General features: G+C 44.9%; 1 protein-coding gene across 1 annotated transcript in view; it reads left to right on the top strand.

The window, feature by feature from the left end:
• Nucleotides 1-24141, top strand: part of MBOAT7 (membrane bound O-acyltransferase domain containing 7) — a 74936-nt gene that overhangs the window by 27100 nt on the left and 23695 nt on the right. Inside the window, exons 4-7 of the mRNA XM_069200783.1 lie at nt 11895-12021; nt 12467-12623; nt 20465-20825; nt 21569-21751. Of these exons, the coding sequence (XP_069056884.1) occupies nt 11895-12021; nt 12467-12623; nt 20465-20825; nt 21569-21751 (828 nt within the window). The remainder of the gene's footprint in view (nt 1-11894; nt 12022-12466; nt 12624-20464; nt 20826-21568; nt 21752-24141) is intronic.

Below are 24141 nucleotides of genomic sequence, written 5' to 3'. Positions count from 1 at the left end.
CCCAAAGTCTGGGCAACTGAGGCAACAGATGTGGAAGGAGAGCGGAGGTCATCAGTGGGGGCTGTGACCTGAGCCGTGCGCAATGGCCCCACATTTGTGCCCTCTCTCTTCTCCAATCCGTGCTTTCCTGATAGCTAGGATGGCTGAGATGCCACGGAGGAGAGCTGCAGAGACGGTGCCCGGCTGCGCACCAATGGATTAGTGTGGCCCCTGGTGAGTGCTATCTCCTCCTCGGCCTGGTGAAGCCATGGTGAGCGGTGTAGGGGACACCTTGCAGATTGCCCAGGCTGTACTTTTCCTCCCCCGGGCCTTTCGTGATGACCCGGCCCGTGAGGGTGCTGTGGGTGCCTATGAGAATCAAACTCTGGTGGGGAAGCCCCAATCCTTTTGTCTCCACATGTGGTGCATACCCCCCTTTGATCATGGCATCAGTAGAAGTCTGTGGACCCCTAATAAACTAGTGAATCTTGGCGGTGCCTGTCCCAGCTGGTGTGGGCTGACCTCGGAGAGTGTTCCCTTCCTCCCCCCTCCCCTCAATGACTGGAGGTCAGTTTGGCCCTCCTGAAACCAGAGTCCCTTTTCTCACCTGTGGTTAGGCCCCAGCCTGGCAAATATATGCTTTCTCCAGCTGCACATGCTGATCCAATGACTACCTTTGGAGGAAAGTGTGGCATTTGACTACCACCAATGAACCGCCGTCCCAGGAATGCAGACCACTGTGACACTGCCGCTTGTCATTGAATCCGGAGACAATGAATGGCTGCTCTAGCCCCTCCCCCTGATACAGACTGTGTCCCTCAGCAGCCAGATCTTTGTTGTCCACCTACGGTATTACTTCCCCCCCGCCCCCACCCCCTCCAATCCAGCTGCATTTGCTGCCCTCTAAACTGTGTGAGTAAGCGGACCCAGAGTGTGTGTTACTGGACATTAGTGCCCAGCTCCTACACTGCTTTTCCATGCTGCCTGCCTGGGGGACTACACCGGCTCTCTGCTGGGAGACAATGTCTGGTTTGGCAGCCTCTCTCATCAGTCTACAATGGGGAAAGACATTCCCCTCACAGCTGTTGAACAGTCACCAGATTCCACAGCCTCCCCAGATGCACACCAGTTATTGCAAGCCATCCAAATATTGTGGTAGTCCCTCAAGGCTAGAATTGTGGAAGGTAGTGTAGACTTTGCCTTTCTGTCAAGATCCTTGTGGTGTGGCTGGGCGAGTGACAGAGGTAAAAAGCAGTTTGTCCACCTTTGAGGGACGACTCATCAGACTTGAAAGCTAAAGTAACTACACTACTCTCAACGTGTATGGAAATGCCTCCTTGGCATGGTTACCCCCTACCTTTTTGCCTTTGCTGATGCTAAGTTTTGATTGAAAGTGTGCTGGGACCCTGCTAACCAGGCCCCAGCACCAGTGTTCTTTCCCTAAACTGTACCTTTGCTTCCACAATTGGCACAACCCTAGCACTCAGATAAGTCCTTTGTAACTGGTACCCCTGGTACCAAGGGCCCTGATGCCAGGGAAGGTCTCGAAGGGCACTCCCCCCAGAGTGCCATCCCAACCTCCCACTTCTGTGGCATAGGTACGTCACCCCTCTAGCAGCCCTTACAGCCCGGAGGCAGGGTGCACTATACCACAGGTGAGGGCATATGTGCATGAGCACTATGCCCCTACAGTGTCGAAGCAAAACCTTAGACATTGTAAGTGCAGGGTAGCCATAAGAGTATATGGTCTGGGAGTTTGTCAAACACGAACTCCACAATTCCATAATGGCTACACTGAAAACTGGGAAGTTTGGTATCACATTTCTCAGCACAATAAATGCCCGCGGATGCCAGTGTGCAATTTATTGTAACATACACCCAGAGGGCATCTTAGAGATGCCCCCTGAATACCAATCCGACTTCTAGTGTAGGTTGACCAGTTTCTGCCAGCCTGCCGCACACCAGACATGTTGCTGGCCACATGGGGAGAGTGCCTTTGTCACTCTGTGGCCAGGAACAAAGCCTGTACTGGGTGGAGGTGCTTCTCACCTCCCCCTGCAGGAACTGTAACACCTGGCGGTGAGCCTCAAAGGCTCACCCCTTTTGTTACAGCGCCCCAGGGCATCCCAGCTAGTGGAGATGCCCGCCCCTCTGGCCACTGCTCCCACTTTTGGTGGTAAGGCTGGAGGAGATAATGAGAAAAACAAGGAGGAGTCACCCACCAGTCAGGAGAGCCCCTAAGGTGTCCTGAGCTGAGGGGACCCCTGCCTTTAGAAATCCTCCATCTTAGTTTTGGAGGATTCCCCCAATAGGATCAGGGATGTGCCCCCCTCCCCACAGGGAGGAGGCACAAAAAGGGTGTAGCCACCCTTAAGGACAGTAGCCATTGGCTACTGCCCTCCCAGACCTGAACACACCTCTAAATCGCCCCAGAACCCAGGAAATCTGATTCCTGCAACCTGAAGAAACCAGAATGATTGCTGACCTGCAAGCCTGCAGAGAAGACGGAAGACGACAACTGCTTTGACCCCAGCCCTACCGGCCTGTCTCCTGACTCGAAAACCTGCCCTTGGTGAAAAAGAAGTGTTGGAGTCTGGAATAATGGCCCAACCTTTCAAGAGAAAAGGAAAGAAGACTGGGGGACCAGCTTCAGCACAGAAAAAGAAACAGAACCTCTCTTCCCAGGAAGAAGTTCTGTCCTCTGAGGGAACTGAGTCCATGGAGCTGGAACCTTAACAGGTTGAGCTCTTGGGCACAGGGGGACCCTCAAGAGAACAGCTGTGCAATGGGAAGAAACTTGTCGCTCTCTTGAAGGCCTAAGACGGCAAGCAGCAGAACAAGAAAAAGGAAATGTCAGTGGAACACACAGGGTCTATTGGGAAGATGGACTCCTTTACACTGAGGCAAGAGATCCCAAACCTGAAAAACTCAAAAGGAGATGGGATGTCCTCTTGCGATGCCTGCTTTTTGCCTACAGAGAGGTGCCTCAGAAGGGAGTAGGGTTTTCCCCCTTTGAACTTATGTTTGGCCATCCTGTTAGGGGACCACTAGCTCCTGTAAAAGAAGGCTTGGAGAGACCTCTCCATGAGCCTAAACAAGATGTGGTGGACTATGCACTAGGCCTATGCTCAAGGATGTCAGAGTACATCGAAAAGGCAAGCAAAAACCTTGAGGCCAGCCAACAGCTCCAGAAGATGTGGTATGGCCAAAAGGCTGCTATGGTTGAGTTTCAGCTAGGGCAGAAAGTCTGGGTTCTGAAGCCTGTGGCTCCCAGGGCACTTCAGGACAAATGGAGTGGTCCTTACCCAGTGCTAGAAAAGAAGAGTCAGGTCACCTACCTGCTGGACCTAGGCACTAGCAGCACCCCCAAGAGGGTGATCCATGTTAACTGCCTCAAACTCTTCCATGATAGGGCAGATGTAAACATGTTGATGGTTACAGATGAGGACCAGGAAGCAGAGAGTGAATCTCTCCCTGATCTCCTCTCCACTGACCCTAAGGATGGCTCAGAAGATGGAGTGATCTATTCAGACACCCTCGCTGGCCAACAGCAGGCTGACAGCAGGCAAGTCCTCCAGCAGTTTGCTGAGCTCTTTTCCCTAACCCCTGGTCAGACACACCTGTGTACGCATGATGTGGACACAGGAGACAGCGTGCCTGTCAAAAACAAAATATTCAGACAGTCTGATCAAGTTAAGAAAAGCATCAAAGTGGAAGTCCACAAGATGCTGGAGTTGGGAGTGATTGAGCACTCTGACAGTCCCTGGGCTAGCCCAGTGGTCTCGTCTCCAAACCTCACACAAAATATGGCAAGAGAGAGATGAGGTTCTGTGTGGACTACAGAGGGCTTAATTCTGTCACCGAGACAGATGCTCACTCCATTCCAAGGGCAGATGAATTAATTGACAAATTGGGTGCCGCAAAATACTTAAGTACCTTTGACTTAACAGCAGGGTACTGGCAAATAAAAATGGCACCAGGAGCAAAAGAGAAAAACGCATTCTCTACACCTGATGGGCACTACCAGTTTACTGTGATGCCCTTTGTCTTAAAGAATGCCCCCGCCACCTTCCAAAGGTTGGTGAATCAAGTCCTTGCTGGCTTGGAGTCCTTTAGTGCAGCTTATCTTGATGATATTGCTGTCTTTAGCTCCAGCTGGCAGGATCACCTGGCCCACCGGAAGACGGTTTTGCAGGCCCTGCAAGCAGAAGGCCTCTATCCAGGCATCTAAATGCCAGATAGGGCAGGGTACTGTGGTTTACTTGGGTCACTTTGTAGGTGGAGGCCAAGTTCAGCCACTCCAACCCAAGATCCAGACTATTCTAGACTGGGTAACTCCAAAAACCCAGACTCGAGTCGGGGCATTCCTTGCCTTGAATGGGTACTATAGGAGGTTTGTGAAGGGATCTGGATCAATAGTGACACCCCTCACAGAACTTACCTCCAAGAAAGTGAACTGGACCATGGACTGTCAAAAGGCCTTTGACACCACGAAGCAAGCAATGTGTACAGCACCAGTTTTGAAAGCTTCAGATTACTCTAAGCAGTTCATTGTGCAGGCAGATGCCTCTGAACATGAGATAGGAGCAGTTCTGTCCCAAACAAATGATGATGGCCTTGACCAGCCTGTTGCTTTCATTAGCAGGAGGTTACTCCCCAGGGGGCAGCATTGGAGTGCCATTGAGAGGGAGGCCTTTGCTGTGGTCTGGTCCCTGAAGAAGCGGAGACCATACCTTTTTGGTACTCACTTCATAGTTCAAACTGACCACAGTCCTCTCAGATGGCTAATGCAAATGAAAGAAGGAAACCCTAAACTGTTGAGGTGGTCCATATCCCTACAGGGAATTGACTTTGTAGTGGAACACAGACCTGGGGCTGCCCATGCCAATGCTGATGGGCTTTCCAGGTTCTTTCACTTAGAAAATGAAGAGTCTCTTGGGAAAGGTTAGTCTCATCCTCTTTCGTTTGAGGGGGGGTGGGTTGTGTAGGGAAATTCCTCCTTGGCATGGTTACCCCCTAACTTTCTGCCTTTGCTGATGCTAAGTTTTGATTGAAAGTGTGCTGGGTCCCTGCTAACCGGGCCCCAGTACCAGTGTTCTTTCCCTAAACTGTACCTTTGCTTCCACATTGGCACAGCCCTAGCACTCAGATAAGTCCCTTGTAACTGGTACCCCTGGTACCAAGGGCCCTGATGCCAGGGAAGGTCTCTAAGGGCTGCAGCATGTCTTATGCCACCCTGGGGACCCCTCGCTCAGCACATGCACACTGCTTCACAGCTTGTGTGTGCTGGTGGGGAGAAAAAGGCTAAGTCGACATGGCACTCCCCCTCAGAGTGCCATGCCAACCTCACACTGCCTGTGGTATAGGTAAGGCACCCCTCTAGCAGGCCTTACAGCACTAAGGCAGGGTGCACTATACCACAGGTGAGTGCATATGTGCATGAGCACTATGCCCCTAAGCAAAACCTTAGACATTGTAAGTGCAGGGTAGCAATAACAGTATATGGTCTGGGAGTTTGTCAAATACAAACTCCACAGTTCCATAATGGCTACACGGAAATCTGGGAAGTTTGGTATCAAAGTTCTCAGCACAATAAATGCACACGGATGGCAGTGTGCAATTTATTGTAACATACACCCAGAGGGCATCTTAGAGATACCAATCAGACTTCCAGTGTAGGCTGACCAATTTCTGCCAGCCGGCCACACTCCAGACATGTTGCTGGCCACATGGGGAGAGTGCCTTTGTCACTCTGGAACAAAGCCTGTACTGGGTGGAGGTGCTTCTCACCTCCCCCTGCAGGAACTGTAACACCTGGCGGTGAGCCTCAAAGGCTCACTCCTTTTGTTACAGCGCCCCTGGGCATCCCAGCTAGTGGAGATGCCCGCCCCTCCGGCCACTGCCCCCACTTTTGGCGGCAAGGCTGGGGGAGATAATGAGAAAAACAAGGAGGAGTCACCCACCAGTCAGGACAGCCCCAAGGTGTCCTGAGCTGAGGTGACCCCTGCCTTTAGAAATCCTCCATCTTCGTTTTGGAGGATTCCCCCAATAGGATTAGGGATGTGCCCCCCTCCCCACAGGGAGGAAGCACAAAGAGGGTGTAGCCACCCTCAAGGACATTAGCCATTGGCTACTGCCCTCCCAGATATAAACACACCCCTAAATCTAGCATTTAGGGGCACCCCAGAACCCAGGAAATCGGATTCCTGCAACCTGAAGAAACAAGAAGGACTGTTGACCTACAAGCCTGCAGAGAAGACAGAAGACAACAACTGCTTTGGCCCCAGCCCTACCGGCCTGTCTCCTGACTCGAAAACCTGCAACCAGCGATGCATCCGACAGGGACCAGTGACCTCTGAAGCCTCTGAGGACTGCCCTGGACTAAAGGACCAAGAAACTCCCGTGAGCAATGGCTCTGCTCAACAACAGCAACTTCTTTGCATCAAAGAAACAGCTTTTAAAGACTTCACGTTTCCCGCCGGAAGCATGAGACTTCCCACTCTGCACCCGATGCCCCCGGCTCAAGATCCAGAGAACATATACCACAGGGAGGACTCCGTGAGTAGCCCGAGACGACCCCCCCGAACCCCCACAGCGACACCTGCAGAGAGAATCCAGAGGCTCCCCCTGACCGCGACTGCCTGTAACAAGGGACCCGACGCCTGGAACCAGCACTGCACCCGCAGCCCCTAAGACCTGAAGGAACTGAACCTCAGTGGAGGAGTGGCCCCCAGGTGACCCTCTGCCTAGCCAAGGTGGTGGCTGTCCTGAGGAACCCCCCCCCCCCCCCCCCCCCCCCCCCACAGTGCCTGGCTGCACCGCTACATTGACCCCCAGGTCCCTCCATTGTTTCCTACCTGAAACCTGATGCCTGCTTTGCACCCCCTGCCGCCGCTGAGGGTGTGTTTTGTGTGCCTACTTGTGTCCCCCCCCCCACTGCTCTACAAAACCACCCTGGTCTGCCCCCAGAGGACGCGGGTACTTACCTGCTAGCAGACTGGAACCGGAGCACCCCTGTCCTCCATAGGCGCCTATGTGTTTTGGGCACCTCTTTGACCTCTACACCTGACCGGCCCTGAGCTGCTGGTGTGGTAACTTTGGGGTTGCCTTGAACCCCCAACGATGGGCTGCCTATGCCCAGGAACTGAGACTTGTAATTGTCTTACTTACCTCACAAACTTTACTTATCTCCCCCAGGAACTGTTGATTTTTGCACTGTGTCCACTTTTAAAATAGCTTATTGCCATTTTAACAAAGACTGTGTATGATATTGCTTTTATTCAAAGTTCCTAACTTACCTGCGTGAAGTACCTTGCTTTGTGTGTGTTTACTTCAAATCATGTACCTGTGATTCTTAAAATAAACTAAGAAAATATATTTTTCTATATAAAAACCAATTGGCCTGGAGTAAGTCTTTGAGTGTGTGTTCCTCATTTATTGCCTGTGTGTGTACAAGAAATGCTTAACAGTACCCTCTGATAAGCCTACTGGTCAACCACACTACCACAAAATAGAGCATTAGAATTATCTAATCTTGCCACTATCTTACCTCTAAGGGGAACCCTTGGACACTGTGCACACTATTTCTTACTTTGAAATAGTATATACAGAGCCAACTACCTACATCAACCATTCGCACCCTTAAGGCTAGGGCCGAAGTCACAGAAAATCTATCCCATCAGAGCAACCTGCACGTTGTGGGCTTTCCTTAAGGGGTTGAGATTCCTCTTCCAGAGACCTTCTTGGAAAACTGGCTCAGATCTTGGAAAGCTGAAGGATCTCTTTCCCCATTATTTGTGATGGAGCGGGTGCACCAGACCCGGGTGCTTCGTCCACCTCCCCCGGCCCCTCCCTGGACAGTCATCGTCAAGATATTGAACTTCCACTACCATGATGATATTGCCCAGGAGGCAGGCGCCCAAGGGAAGCTCTACTTTCAGACATCCTCCATCATGATCGTTTCAGTCTAAGTTAACCCAACTGCAACGTAATCTTTCGATCCTGTAAAACAGAAACTCAGGGCAATGTGTTTGCAATAGATGCTACTCTTCCCGGCACAGTTGTGGGTCATCTAGAGATTCCGCTCTCACTTCGACACTCCAGAGGCAGCTTGGGAATGGGTGACTTAAAAATACCCCTTTCAAAGATATGAGCCCCCAAATGGCGCCAAGCAGGCCTAGACCCACAAAGCCCGGTCATCACCGCCCTAAATCCAAAGGTCACAGGGGCAGCGTTAACGCTTCCCTGCCTCCTCAGTAACTGATCCTGGTGGGTCCCAGATAACAACCTCCTTGCTTCCCTCCTGCACTCAGAGATGACTGGGATAGTCAGTGCCACTGCCTCTGCTGAGGATGACCCTCTTGTAGCTCCACTATGATCTCTTGCTACTCCGGTCATTGACCTACACTAGCTCTGGACACAGAGCGCCTTACCAATGATACGACTTCTACGTATGGATCCTGCAAAGGAGGAGATCCACCTTGAATACCCCAGCATGTTTTTTGTGTTTGTTGTTGAAAGGTTTTGGGCAATAGATGCTTCACGGGTAGAAGTTTGGGGTGGGAGAGTTTGTTGTTGGGTACTGTTGAAGGGGGTTTTGTTTTTAATGTTTTGTCTTTCATTGTTCAACTTGCTCCCCAGCAAATGCCTTGCGTCACTCACTGCTGTGTCTGAGACAGATGGCCCTTACTCACCCAGGCCACCCCTACCATGGAGTTTTGAGTTTTTGTCATGGAACATAAGCAGCCTATTAGACTGTTACGCGCACTGCAGTCCTCAAGTTTTGCTGCTGCCATCAACCAGTCATTGCTCTTCTACAAGGGACTCATCTCTTGGGCACTATCTGCCCACTCCTGCGCAGATTTGGCTACGACTGTGTTTACCTCTCTGCATTTATTAGGGAATCTGGAGGGGCAGGGATTCTCCTTTAAAAAAAAAATCCTCCCTTAGTGGTTACCCAGGTCTTTCATGATCCTTCTGGGTAGGTATGAGGGGTGGCGGGGATGCTAGATGGGGAAAATATACAGTCTGCTGAGCATTTACATATCTTCCTGTCTCCATGGGCAGACCCTCCAAGACAATTTCCTATATGGTGTTTTTTTTATTTTATTTTTTTATTTGGGAGTATGACTTTCCTCCAACCTCTTCGGAATACCTGAAGGTCGTAAATCTGCACCAAGGCAAGAGCCTGTATCTGCGGAAGTACTTTGTCACTTACGTATTTGGCTCCTAGTTTATTTTCATGTTTCCAGTTGTGTTTTTGCATTGATTCTTCAATTTATAGTAAATTATGCCGCACAGAAACGGTATCAAGTTGCACAATATTTTAGAAAACATATTTTTTGAAGTTGCAATTTTTGATCTACATTTTATTTTGAAAGAAAACAACTACGAGTCTTGCTTGTAGGCTTCTGTTTTTATACAGGGGAGAAATCTAGGAGCATTGCAAGAGGCACCAAACGACTACATTTTTGCATACCTGTGTACATGTGCTTTTTTACTGGAACTATTGTCGTAATGGAAGGTGAGCTCACTCCTTAGAATGCTTGTCCTAATAGTAGACATTCTGCATTAATGAATTATGTATTTGTGCTTGAACAATTTATTGAATGTACAGTTTAAAATGTTAACACTGAAAAGTTTAAATTGTTACTAAGCCGTGGCTTCTTTGTATCCACTCCTTAACAGACTTTTGTAAGAAGCTGGCTCTTTATATGATATATCAAAATGAGATATACTATGCAAAGAGTCCAGGTGTTCCCTTACTAGTGGATAGGGCTTGCCCTAGCTATCTCAAGGTGCTCTTTTAGGGTTTAGTGTGATCGAGTAGCCTTGGGCTTATCAGAGACGGGTGACGGACATCTGCAAATAAATACACAGTCAGTAAATGAAAGTCACAACTCATTATGTTTCGGCACAAGACTCAATACGACTAAGTAAGTAAGTTTTTGCAAGAGAATCATTACAGTGTAAAAAACGCCACACTTAGTGCAGTTCTTGGAAGCTGTAGTGTTATCCTATGAGGGAAGAACAAATACGGCAAACAGGTAGAATACGTTGACTTACGGGACCAAAGGATTTAAGTTAAGTATTGGGCGAAGGTCAGGCCCACACTAGCATCTCACACCGGTTGGCACTGGAACAGCCAGGTGCAGATGTGTAGTACAGCTCGGGTACCCAATGTTACTCATTGGGGATCGGTCCAGTTGGAAAGAAGCTGCAGGTTAGGACTGGGAGTCCAGTCAGAGTGAACCGCGGAGTGGGCTCAAGTCTTGCGATGCTCAGCAACCGAGGGACACCAGTGCTCCTTTTCTCCTCGGTCTGAGGTGTCTGAGTGCAGAGGGTTCCTTGACAGTTGGGGTCTTCTGAGCCATAGACTGACACTGGACCATAGAACGGTGCAGTAGGCCAAACATTCCTACACGGTTCAGTCACTATAAGTGGGAACCAGTGATCCCGAACATAGGAAATATCCTGCAGTGAGGCTGGGCTGCATAGTGCAATACAGAGAGTAAGAATGATAGCACGTGCACCAGATCTCAACAACAAGCAAGGCATAATAATCATCCCACACTCTGGGACCAGTCCAGTGACCCACACAGACTTCCATGATGCTAACTCACAACCAGGAGAAAGAAGTCTGGATGAGCAATGGTAAATGAGAGTCCACCTCTGTCTAAAGCCTTAATTAATAGGAGTAAGACATATACACGAGTCTAATGCAGACAGACTCTATGTAGATCAGACAGCACTAATAAAATGTGGGTACAAAGCAAAGACACCAGTTGATGCAGTGAGTCACCAGACTCAGTTGCCCCCTTGTAGTACCCTCCATGTTGGGCTAACCATGATCAGATCTAGACTTTAGGCAATGCGAACAGGCTGCTGGAAAATACAGGCATTGCACTATTGGATTCCCTCATTATATCAAAGGACTGTCTTTCTGGGTTAAAGCACTGTTTACTGTGCTTGAAATCCTTTCTCATCACCATAAGTGCTTTCTTCCTGCTAATTCCACTTGCACAATGTCTCTTCTGATAATGTCTTTATATCTGGTGGCAGACCAGCCATCTTGCAGAGTCTTGTTTGATGAAGCAAAGCAACCACTGTTTTCCACTTCCCTTACCTCTGATTTCTGTCTGTTGTGGGGCCACAAGAGCAGCATCTTTTACAACCATTGAATGCACCATCAGGCTTTCACCTGTAGACCTCAGCAGAAAACATCCCCTAAACACTATTCTAGTACCCATCTCTTCTCACTACCCAGACTCTGGTCACTAACGCTCTATGGGCTGGCCAGTGTTAAAGGGAAGATGGTGTGAAGGGACTACTGATTGTTGTCTGGCAACAGAAAGGCATGCACCACATGTGAAAATGAGCACTGATTGAAAGATATAATAAAGCATAATGAAGAATCGCCTTGTGTAGCAGGGCCTCCACCAGATAGCGGTCAGTTCTTCAAAAGTCTGCAATACCCAATGTTAATTGTCTTTGTCCCTTTCTCGCACATCTTCTTTTTTTATATGGAGCCTATGTTTTTATTACCACATTTGTATTTTAGAAGATTACGATTGCCTATTCCACATAGCATAGTGAAAGCAAAAACCAGTAAGTTAACAACAAAACATACTTCTCTTATTTTTCCTGAGTTTTAGAAAGTTTCAACCAGGTGAAAAATCTTAGTCCTTTGTCGAAATTATTGAGCCTCTTTGTGATAAGTGATTGTACTTGTGTCTTAAAGCATAATGAAAATTAAATTGCATAACTTTTATAGCTAGAATGCCAAGGAGGCGAGAGGCTTAAACTCTTGTTTTTTTTTATAGGTGTTAATAGACTGCAGGTCTTTTGTGATATCTGTATTTTTCTGATCCACTGAGATGAAGCGGTATCAATCTTCTTTTTCTTATCCTTTTCAGGTCCTGTCACTTCCTGACTCTGGGCTGGACTTTTGGTTATCTGTTCTTTTTTCGGACTGTAACTTATTTTGGGCTACCACCCCCAACTCCATTCACAAATGCTGTTCAGCTGCTTTTGACACTGAAGGTACATTGCCCCAAGTTCCTTATATAGCCTCGTACTGTTCACATTGAATCTCCTTCTTAGCAGTATTTCAAACTTACCCTAAGACACATTTTCCAGCGCAAGCGCTAATAGAAGCTAGAGCCTCACTGTGAATCAAAATATGAATGATGCACAGGATTATAGTATTTGTGGGTGTTTTTTAGACAAATTTTGAACAATCAGAAAATTAGATGAGACTCTGTAAATTATTTATGTAATCTCATCGTATTGAAATAGGTGCTTCAACCTGTAGCTCCCCACTTATATGCAGGGTGCAGCAGAGTCAAGTGATTGAGAGGGATGTGATTGATCTCCATCCCCGGGACCTGTGTGATTAAACACAGATTAGGAAGGAAACCTTATTTGAATGTACCTAATCCCTGCCATCTTCCTCAGTGATACAAAGTAATCTTTCCTTTTCTTTCAGCTGGTGAGTTTGGCCAATGAGGTGCAAGAATTCTGCCGGTCGAAGAAACAAGAAATGACCACGTTTACCAAGTCTTCCTTGATTGGGGTGATTCCTAGCATCCCAAGACTGTGGGAGATGTTCTGTTATAGTTATTGCTACATCGGCTTGATGACTGGTAAGAAAGCACAGAGCAAGAGGCTCGTCTTCTTTAAGCTCAAATAGACAATTGGGATGTGGTCATATGAGGGAATGTGGTTATGTGCAAGACTCTGCTCACAAAGAACCTCAGCTTTCTTGATTAGTAAACTAGGAATTACTGTGGAGTCAAAACAAAGAAACTAGGCATTCTGTTGTGGATTGCAGGCTCAAAGCACTGTTCTTGTAGTTGGGCTCTGTTAGAACCCACAGTATTGCTCAGCTACTTTAGGAAGTGGAAAGTCTGATCTTAAAACAAAGTCCCTCTTTAATTGGGGAGCATATTGACTGCGAAAGATACAGCAAGCTTATGTAGCAGAGTTTTATATTTTAACAAGAAATAAGAATAAAACATTTATGTTGGGCTGCTCTTTAACTGCATCCCTCACTATATCTCAGCATGTATGAATAATGTGGTGTATCCCTCCACGTTGATAATTTGATCTGCACCTCTCAGCCGTCACTGTGGCATCCTCCTCTCCACTCCAAAATATTTACAGCAATCGATTGTGCATCATGAATACCTGAATATTAAATAGAAGCTATCACTGTGAACTCGAAGTTGGAAAGGGAGCACTGTCCAGTAATCGGAGGTGAAGGTGGCTTCTTCCTGCATTTTTAAATCCATGGAACACATCGAATGGCAATTTCATAGTTGGCTCATAAACACCATCAGACAGTTCACATGTTTTAGAGGGAGTTTGATTTGTCAGGATTGTTGTTTGCTGGAAAAGGTAGTTCTTGATTGTGAAGGAAATATATAATGATAAACAATTGTATAGTAAATGTTGTTGTGCACTAGTTACAAGCGCATATGAAAAAATAAACCTGTCTCTTATAATGTAAGAGATGCCACTGTGTGCTGATTACAAGTCAGTAGGGACCGGGAACCTGTCACTTTGTAAAGTGAGTGCCATTCGAGAAGGACCAAGTAGAATATAGGAGTGTGTGTTTAAGAACTTTGTTAAAATGAATTTTTCTTTTCTCATATCTGAAAATAACTTCTGTTATAAAACAAGAAATTACATTAATTGAAGGTACATTGCGGCTAATATCCGCAACCTTATAAAAGTTGAAATCTGCTAAATATAGTGCACACTTTTACCAAGCGAAGAGGAAAACATAGATTTTTCTTGTGCATTACCAGGCGAAATACGAGACAACCATTTATGACAATTCAGATTTTTGAATGAACAGATGGGTGTAGAGAAGCTGTCTCCATAGTATAGAAGAGATCTTAAACCACAAAGTATCAGTAAATAGATGCAGTGTGACTGGAACCCGTAACCATTACATAGCAACATCTCTTACAGCATACGTTAATAGGAATGGGTGAGGCGATGAGATAGCTGTCTGATTTTCTGTAAAATGTCATTGAGACCTACCGGGTGAGTAGTGCGCTTTACAAATCCCTGAATGATTGATTGATTGAGCACTGATTGTCCGTGGACGGGTACAGTGTGGTTGAACTTTTATTACCGGTGCAGAGTGACCTCTCTCACAACAGATGTTATTAGGGGACTGTCAGTTATACTTTAGGGAGTGTCTTTTCCACGGACTGATTTATAAGTAAAGGGGTGCACCAGATCAGACAAATATTGTTTGAGGTTTCTTGAGCAGAGCTCCTCTTGTTTTGGATCTTTCATTGATTTACGTACATTAATTACTCAAAAGTCCCACAATAACATCACAAAAGCAGTTCTATGTTACACATAGCCTAAATACTAAAATCAATGTCTCTGTAGTAGCTTATTCACATAATTTTAAAATGAACCAAACCTCAAACAATCAGAGACAATCAACCTGAAGACCACACGTTGAAAGGCCACCATCCTACAGATTTCGACTGCATGTTGTGTGTGAAGGTAGTACCCTTGAGCTCTGCTCAGTTCTCCGCAGAGAAGTCATTTTTCTTCTGGTTTCTTCTGATTTCTTACTTTGGTTAGTGGGCCACCATAACCTTGCTCTTTGACAGACAATCCATGTACTTTGTGTTTTGACTTGTTTGCTATAGTGACTGAAGACAATTTTCACCTCTCTTATTTCAACATGTCATATACTATTATAAAGCATCTTTTTAGACCCTATGGCTCTTGTGGCAGGAAAAAAAAGCTAAAATCAGATGATGTTCATAAGGATTGTATTTCTACAAAACTTTACAGGGTAGGGAGGTAAGACTCCTGCTGTGGCTTTAAAAATCTAAGGAAAAAGGGGCCTCAGATGAGGATAAACCAATCTCGTCTTGAAAGACATCACAAAAGACCTTTAAGGGGTTTCACTCTAAAGACAAAAAAGCTCCTGAAACAGCTACAGTAGTGAAAGAGCTTGTACTTCAAAACAAGCTATGAAGCAATCCAAATAGCACAGTTAATCTCCTGATGTAATCCCTTACTCAAAGGCTCCATCTCCAGAGCCTCAGAACATAACATTTTTGCATTAATCTTTTCTCTGACCTTCATTTAGAGGCATACCTCTGATGAAGGTTCTGTTGTTGACAGTGTCTGCACCGTTGACCACCAGAAATCTCCCACCATCCTCACTCTTGTTCATATCTCTATTTATTGTAGAGTTGTCAATAAAGCTTCTTGAAGACAGGAGCAAAGAAAAATGTTTGTCTACGACCACATGTACATGGAAACAGCCATCAACAACACCATCATTTACGGCTCCAATGCCTTCACCCTCAATGAGACAGTAATCAATGACACTTGATGTCTGTGGCACTTCCAGCAACAGCTCACCCCTTCATCTGAGTCACACTTCAATGGCGTCTCCATTGATGACAACCCCATCAACGACAGCAAAACCTCTAAAATGTATGGCTAAGGAATCCTTTACAGCTCTACTAACCTTTATATCTGACGCTGGGGTACCAAAGGAAGCTGTGCAATGCCACACATCTTCAGTTAAGATGATAAAGTATCCACCATCCAGGATACCAGATCCTGATGGCTCTGAAGATGACTGCCTATTTAGTCCTGCATATAGCCCTGGCCAACTGCATCAAAGCCAATCACGGCAAATGTATGCACCCTACTATGATGACTTAATTACACTACTCAAGACACTATTGAAATACTAATTGCATTGGTGAGAAATGTAAGATTAGTGATAGCAGACTATTACAAACGGTTTCTGAGAGGCCACAGGTCTTCTTTTCCCTGACCATACCCGTGATGTCCATCAACAACGCTGCTCCCACATGGACGTCAAGCAGAATTTGAAAGCGATGAGTCTACAGTACCGCCTACTCTTCCCTGCCAGACTCCAAGTAATCTATGCTAACAAAACCCATATCTTTGACACTCCCGAACTAGCCTGGCAATGGCTCATGGAGGAACATCCGCTTCATGTCCATGAGCAAAGGTCCTGTTAGAAATGGGGCCTTTAGTTGGCAGTCAGGTTACCCCCTGTCCAAGCAAGGACCCTCACTCTAGTCAGGGTAAAGGAGAATCACCCTCAGCTAACCCCTGCTCCCCCCTGTGGTAGCTTGGCACGAGAGTCTAGGTGTAAGGTATTTGTACCAACACACACAGTAATTCAGTGAAAACACTACAGAATGACACAACACAGGTTTAGAAAAATAGGAAATATTTATCTAAACAAAACAAGACCAAAACGACAAAAATCCAACATAAACAAGTCAAGTTATTAATTTTAAAAGCAAAAGAGTCTTAAATCCTTTTTCTAAACAGTAAGAATACTGTTAGCATTGAAACGTACCTGGGTAGCATCAAAATAACACGCAAGGGTGAGTGTGCATTGAAAAAGGTTAGCAATGCGTTGATTTCTTACCCGCAAGTGAGCTCGTGCATTGTGTCTCCTAGTCCGGTCAGTCTGCTGTGCATCGTTTTTCCTCCCTCCAGGGGAGCAATGCGCCGATCCGGGCAGCACTTGGGTCCGGGCAGTCATTGCGTTGTTTTTCCGCGCCCAGCAAGGTTTGAGTCAAAAATCCTGCAGCACGTTGATAGCAAAACTGCGCTGTGTGGGTTGCGATGATAAAGCAAAAGAGTCTTAAATCTTTTGTAAACAGTAAGAACACTGTTGGTGTTGAAAAGTACCTGGGTCGTGTTAAAATAACATGCACGGGCGAGTGTGCATCAAAAAAGGTTAGAGATGCGTCGATTTCTCACCTGCAAGCGAGACCCTGCGTTGTTTCTTCTTCGCCAGTCGGGTCGGTGTGCATTGTTTTTCTTCTTAGCAGGAGAGCGCTGCGTCGATCTGAGCAAGTACTCGTGTCCGGACAGGGGTTGCGTTGTTTTTCCTCACCTATCAAGGTAAAGTGCTCAGAGTTCAAAAGCCAACAACAACAGGTCAGAAAAAATAGGAGGCAGGAGGCAAAAAGATTGGTGATGACCCTGCATAAGGAAAAAAAAGTCCAACAGTTTCGGAATAAGAACCTCTGCAAGATGTGCTAAGTCTGACTCCGCAAAGGGTGACTGCTAGCCCTCAAATGATTGAACCAGTTGTACAGGTTGTATCACTATTACCATTAACCCCCAGCTACTGAGATGTCTGCACTTCCAAGTGGCTGGTTGCCACTCTCAATTCAAGGTACTGCCTTTCAGGCTGAAATTGGTGCCAAGGATATTTGTGAAGTGTGTGTCACCAGCCACAACGCACATAAGGAAAAAAGGCCATTCAGTGTTTCCATATTTGGACGATTGGCTGATAAAACGGTCCATCATTCAGTCAACACAAGAATTTCTGAGCTTATTCCTCAGCCTGGAACTGACAGTCCACATACAAAAGTGTTTCATAAGTCCATATTCCAGAATTCAAATTCTGGGCACAGTATTGAGTACAATAAAAGGAAAAGCATTACCCTTTAGTGGAAAGGTTGCTAAAACTGCAGGCACTAGTGATCTTAATCTGATCCAAGAAACAGATTATTGTACAACAGTTCAAACACCTTTTAGTCATGATCTCCTGTATTCCATTGATGGCATTCTGTTGGCTGAATAGGAGGCCACTTTAGAAAGAATTGGACCGTCAGTGGCTACAAATATGACATTTTGCTTGACAAAATAGATAAGACTACAAAGATAGACAACTGATTGATGTGGTGGAGGAAAGGTCTAACTAATGGAAAAATCTCAGTTTCCTGATGAAGCCTGCAAAAACTATTTTGACAACAGGCATGTCCAAGAAATGATGGAAGGAGCTCATCTCCAGGAATTATCTGTCAATGACAATTTGACCCAAGAAGAAAGTAACCTCCATATAAATCTTCTGAAGTTCTGAGCATTGTGTTTAGGTCTTCAGTCATTCTTATGGATACTGAAGGCATTGTCAGTGTTTATAGGCATCAATAATACCACCACCATATTTTAAATAATGAAACATGGAGGAACAAGATCAAAAGGGTTATTAAAGGAAGCACAGACCCTGTGGAGTTGGGCCACTCGGGGCAAAGCATTGTTAACAGTAGAGTATTTTCCTGGGCAGGACAACGAGTGGGAAAATGTGCTCCGTCTCAATACACTCAAGTGCCATGAGTGACAAATAAATAAAGTCGAGATCGGGAAGGTGTTGCCTCTTCCCATAATTCCACAGGTACTAGTAAAAATTCAACTGGATCTCTGTTGGTTAATGCTAATAATTCCAGCAGGCCCAAGACAATTTTGGTTTGTGTAATGTTTTCCACTCTGACACTCCAAAAACTGCACTGATGCCATGGCAACACCTCTGAACCAGTGGCCAGATCTAACATCCTTAAAACTTCACACCTTGAATTTTCAAGTCTGGTCTTCCCACAAGACTGCATAGAAATCTTGGCACAGGCAAGATCTATAGCCACAAATAAGACTTATTATGCTAAATGGGAAATGTGTGGTAGCTGGTGTGAAAATCAAAGTTTACATCCTATATCTTCAGTGCTGCATCACATACTCTTGCTCGATCGGGGTTAACATATGCCTCGAGCAAAGGTCATGCATCTGCAATCAAAATTAGCCCCCCCCCCAATGGTGTGGCAACTCAGTATAGTCCTCTCCCAGCTTCTACATTTCAACCAATTCATAAGGCATGAATTAGGTTCCTATTTTAGGAGGTAACCCTACTCTTGGCATTAACATCAGCTGAGAGAACCAGTAAGGTACAAGCTTTAACAGTTTAAGAACCGTTTCTCCAGTTTCACACTGATGGAGTCCTTTTTAGAACTAACCGAAAATGAATAGCTATAGTACGTTCAGACTTCCACATGAATAAAACAATGGTATTGAAGTAGTTTCCGAATCCAGCATATACTCAAGAGAGATCCTTGCATTCTCCAGATATAAGTTGTATATCTGGATTGAACAAAGAGTTTTAGGAAGTCAGATTGGCTTTTGGCATTGTTGTAAACCCATATAAGGGAGAAGCTGTTTCCACACAGGGCATAACTTGATGACATGCAGCCACAATTGTGTACTGCCACATAAAAGCAAGCAAGCCACTACACAGCAGAGGAACCACTCATTCAAGATCTACTTTGCACTGTTTGGTGGAGCATCATTGACAGCTATATGCAGAGCAGCAACATGAGAGAATTTACACTCATCTACAAGACATTACTGTCTAGAAGAGACCATAAAAAAAGATTTAGCACTAGGCCAAGCAGTGATAAGATGAGCCACTCTAAGATTTTTCCGTACATCCACTATGTTCCATTGATATGCACTGCTTGTTATTCTGATTCAAGCTTGTTAAACTATGACAGTTATAAAACGGATAAAGAGACATGCACTTTCATGTCAAGGTTACTTGACAGAATTAGCATATTTTGTAGATTCAAATGCAACCCACCCTCCTTCCAGCAAGAGGCTCACCATCGTTGATTATTCCTTCAAACAAGTGTGATATGAAATCCGAAGGATGGTGGCTTTTCAGGGTGTAGGCTTCAGGTTGACTGTCCCTTATTGGTTCAAGTTTTGTTCATTGTAATTGACGGGGAGTCTACTAAGGAGCCATAGTTTGAATCCTTTGGGCTATATTTAACCTAGACCTGCTGTTGTGATGATACCGTGGGTCTCCCAGCTCAATGGGAAGGATTATTCAAGCATGTGAATCTATGAAAGATTGAACTATACTTGTACTTGAGCACTTATTACAAGTAAATGTCATTTTTTTTTTTTTTTCTACGCAAAACAGCCTTGTATGTCATGTGGCACAATTTAAGTTCTAAATATTAATATTTATTTACAGTTGGATGGCACCCCCATAAAGCATCAACAATGCAGATTTATCCATTATTACTGATTGGATGTGACTGAATTTGCATCACTGCTTCTTAGGGCCAGCCTGTTTAACAGCATCCTCGTTTTCATATTGGCCTTTAAATTGAATCAAAATAAAGTGTTTTTTTCATAAGGCACACAGGTATATTGAGCATGAAAAGGTTTCTTAAAAAAGAGGTTGTAATGTTGATCATGAGAAGAGAAAACATGGTTACTTTTGAAGACTGTACTTGGGAAAAGTAGTCCAACATATTTATTTTCACATATCAAAAGATTGAAGTAGATTGGGGAAAACATCTAGTTCTCTCTAATGTCGAATGTGAATTGTTCATCCTGTTCCTGCAAGAGTGATTTTCTGAAATTTCCCTCCACAACCTGTAAATCCAAAATAAATTGGTAGGGATAAGGGACACTTTTTACTTAAGTGGATGCTGTACTCATACATTTGTAAATTTGGGGTGGAGCACCCTCCTAAAAAAGTGGTTGGTTTAAAGCATATTTCCCCCCCAAAAAAAAATCTCTTCCAGAATGAGAACAAGAGTTCTAATGTATCCTTTTAGGGTCATTTCTGGTAGCCTCATTAACTTTCATGACTCTCTCCTAGGCCCCTTCTACCGCTACAAAACATATCATGACTGGCTGTACCAAATGGACTCTCAATCCATACCTAGTTGGTGGCCCCTGCTGTTGCGTCTGAAGCCAGTTCCTGTATTTGGTGTCCTCTTCCTCCTGGTCTCTCAGCAGTTTCCACTGGAATATGTGCGATCTGAGGAGTTCTATGACCGGGCCTTCTTATACCGCCTATTCTACATGACGACTGTGTTCTTCGTCTTTCGCATGCGCTTCTATGTGGCCTGGATTTTTGCAGAGTGCGGATGCATGGCAGCTGCATTTGGTGCCTATCCAGTAGCAGCCAAGTCTCGCTCAGGAGGTGGACCGACTGTGGAGTATGCTCCTGTCGAGAGGTAAGGAACGTGTTCTCTTAGATCTCTTGTAGGAACCCCCCAGAGACCAACAAAAAGCAGGAATTAGAGTAGCTTTACTAGTGACGAAGGTTGTAAGCCGGATGTGAAGGAACAATCTCATGACATAAAGGTAAGAGCAACGGTGATGCCACTCATATTGGTTTGCTTAAGATCATAAGACGGTGCTTGGTCCTGAAGAACGCTGTAAATATTACTTAGGAACGCTTTCACCGAAAGTTTGAGTGGCCCCTTATCTTAAACTGACTCGCAGAAAAATAGTACATGTAGAAGAAGTGTCTACTATAGCATACAGCGGCAAATAACTCAAGCATGGACTGTTCATTGATCAGCCCTACCATATCAGTGGTCTCTGTGAAGGTGAGGATGGTCCATGCAGAGACTTTGGAGACCTGTAGTTTTCAGTTTTCTTGTAAGTGCAGATCTGGGGTCCTCTTATTGATTGGATTTAGTGGACATGTGGATTTTAGCCCTCAACAATAAGGAAGATGTGGTGCTGAATTGCAACATCTGTTGTTGGGTCATTCCAAAAAGTCATTCGGCGCAAGCTGTTGCTGTGACTGATCATAGGGGGAAATGGGGAGCTCTATAGCCACATGAAAACCTAACCTGCGGGCAAAGTAAGATTGACCCTTCTGTCCTCTGTTCCTCTGCTTGTGTGTGCTGGTAGAAAATAGCAAGTAGTGTTTAAGATCTATTCAATTTCCAATGTATACTTTCCACAGATCCCCTGATGGTGAGCGCATGACTGTGCCATATGATTATGAGACTGTGAAGAATATTGACTGCTATGGCGCTGACTTTTGCGTGAAGGTGAAGGATGGGATGCGGTACTGGAACATGAGCGTCCAATGGTGGCTTTCGCAGTACATCTACAAGAACTCGCCAGTCAAGTCCTTCATATTTGGGTGAGAAGCAGATGCTTTAAATATCAGTCCTTACAGGCAGGGGGTGCCCTAAAACTAGATGTTGTTGCTCCAAGTAAGGTATGCGCTACATAATACAGGTGGTCCCAGCAAATAGATTTTGTTCTACCCCCCTGAAAGGTAGAAAGCACTCCTACATATTATGGTCTGCCTCAGTGTGCATTATACCCTTTATAAAAATAGACTACCTCAACCAGTTGTGTGTGTGTTTTACCTGAAATTTGCCCTGAAGTTGAGAGGCAAGTCACAGAATGACAGAGTAGCAACCATGACCCACACCTCCCCACTATCTAGATTACAATTGCACCGATAAAATAATTTACAATAAAACAATGACATGGATAACTCTAAATACATAAAATAACTTACAATACAACAATTACATGGACAACTCCAAATACAGGTCCATCTGCAGAACTCAAGACGGACATCTCTGCCTATTGTATCCGATCAAATTATCAGACCTTTTTAACAATTCTAGCTTTTAATAGCTTTGAAAAACAATAGTATTACCATCCCAAATTAATCACCTAGAGCAGTGGTCTTCAGACAAGGGGGCACCCCTCCCCAGGGGGGGCCTCAAGTGATCCCATTGGAGGGGGGATGGATGCCAGGCTCTGGCCAAATGAGGCATTATGCAGATAACACTGCCTTTTCTTAAGCAGAAAAACAAATATTGCTTTTTTAAAAAGTTAACAGAACTTAACTGCAATGTTTAAATAAGTGTAGACATATTTAAACATTGCCAACTTAATTGAATAATTGTGAATAATTCTGAGGGGGACCTGGAGATTTCCCACCCCCCACCCCATGGGGGCGGATGGGGCACGACAATAAAAAGTTTGAGAACCACTGCCCTAGAGGAACTAGACTTAATTTTCGAGATATACGGCAGTCTTCAAACTTAAATTACTGAATAATGACACGCCATCTACTAGATCCTATTTTTCATTTGGAGATTCTATTCAGGTAGAGGAACTTGCATCTCTATAGTGGATTGATTATTATGTGGTTCCTTTCAATCTTAGTGTCGATGTGGCCTCTCTCTAATAGCGACACTTGCTTAAAACAAGATGGGAAATGGAGACGACTGTAACTGGTAATATTAATAACCCAGTCCTGCTCCTCACAACATGGATTAACAGTAGGTATTGTAGCCCAACTGCTCAAATTGACATTTTTAATCAGGGCATTATTAATACCTTCAAACAAATTCTTCCCATAAACCAGACAGTGTGTAGATGAAAAGCATACGAATAACAAATGGTGTTCTTCTGGCATGAATTGCAAACTGGAAGTCTACCAACCTGAAAGATTCTGGAGAATTGACTGCTGTTGCAAGGTTTAACAAATACTACTAAACCAAACTAGCATATTACAAGACCCCAAGTACTACTAAAAATGTGTTTAACATGTCAAATCACTATGGCACCAAACATGCCTAAGAAATTATTTAGGGTTGTTTCCAAGTCAGCCATCTGCCCAGTCTATTATTTCTCCCTCTAAAAGTCTGTATTTATATACTTATTATCAATGAGGGTGAGTCTAGTCTTAGACTGTTTTCACACTTGTAGGCCTTCCGACATATTATTCTTTGTTCCAGCATTAGCTATGGAGTGTAGGCATATGGCTACCTCTTCTGCTACAAGTTCTGAGGAGAGTCAGAGTGTCACCTTTGTCACCCCGGACTTGGACAAGTGAACACAGTAACCAGAGCTCTTAAGTATTAGCACGTACACACCAATCCACCTTTCACCTCAGTAGGACAGCCTGTCTCGACAACAGGGTGGAGTCCTGCACCTGAGGATCTGCATCTTTTATTCCCTTTTGTGGAGATTAGGTGGTGGCAGTTGAATGTGTTTGATTGTTGACCGAGGTAATGGATGTCATTATTGTGGGCAGTTGCCTTTCCTTGAAATCTATATATGCTGGGCCCTGGTAAAAATCTGTTATCTGCTGCATCCTGCAGACCAAACATTAGGGTGTGTTAACATTTGTTCTTTTGTTAGCCCAGTAGGACTTTGCTGTCGGCAGAGTAAAGGATGATTCCTGTTGATGGATGGGAGGAAGGCTTTTTTTTTTTTTAGGATTTGGCTTGCATATTTCCTCTAAGCACATTCGCTATGCCACAATGGGACTTTAGTCTAGTCCTTACATCCTTCTTGTTCCGGCCATTTAAGCAGATAAACAGCTACTCATTGCGACTCTTGATATTCAAGACTGTCTTCATTATTGCCATTACTTTTGTTGCAATTATCTTATATGACCCTCTTTCCAAACAAATAGGTGCTTAGAAGCCTAAATGTCTTTTTACTAAAGGCTCCCTCCTTTTCACATTCACCAATCCATTTTTCTCCACTCAAAAGAAGAAG

This window comes from Pleurodeles waltl, chromosome 7, assembly GCF_031143425.1.
Source record: "Pleurodeles waltl isolate 20211129_DDA chromosome 7, aPleWal1.hap1.20221129, whole genome shotgun sequence".
NCBI classification, from domain to species: domain Eukaryota; kingdom Metazoa; phylum Chordata; class Amphibia; order Caudata; family Salamandridae; genus Pleurodeles; species Pleurodeles waltl.
This window is presented reverse-complemented; position numbering and strand designations above follow the sequence as displayed.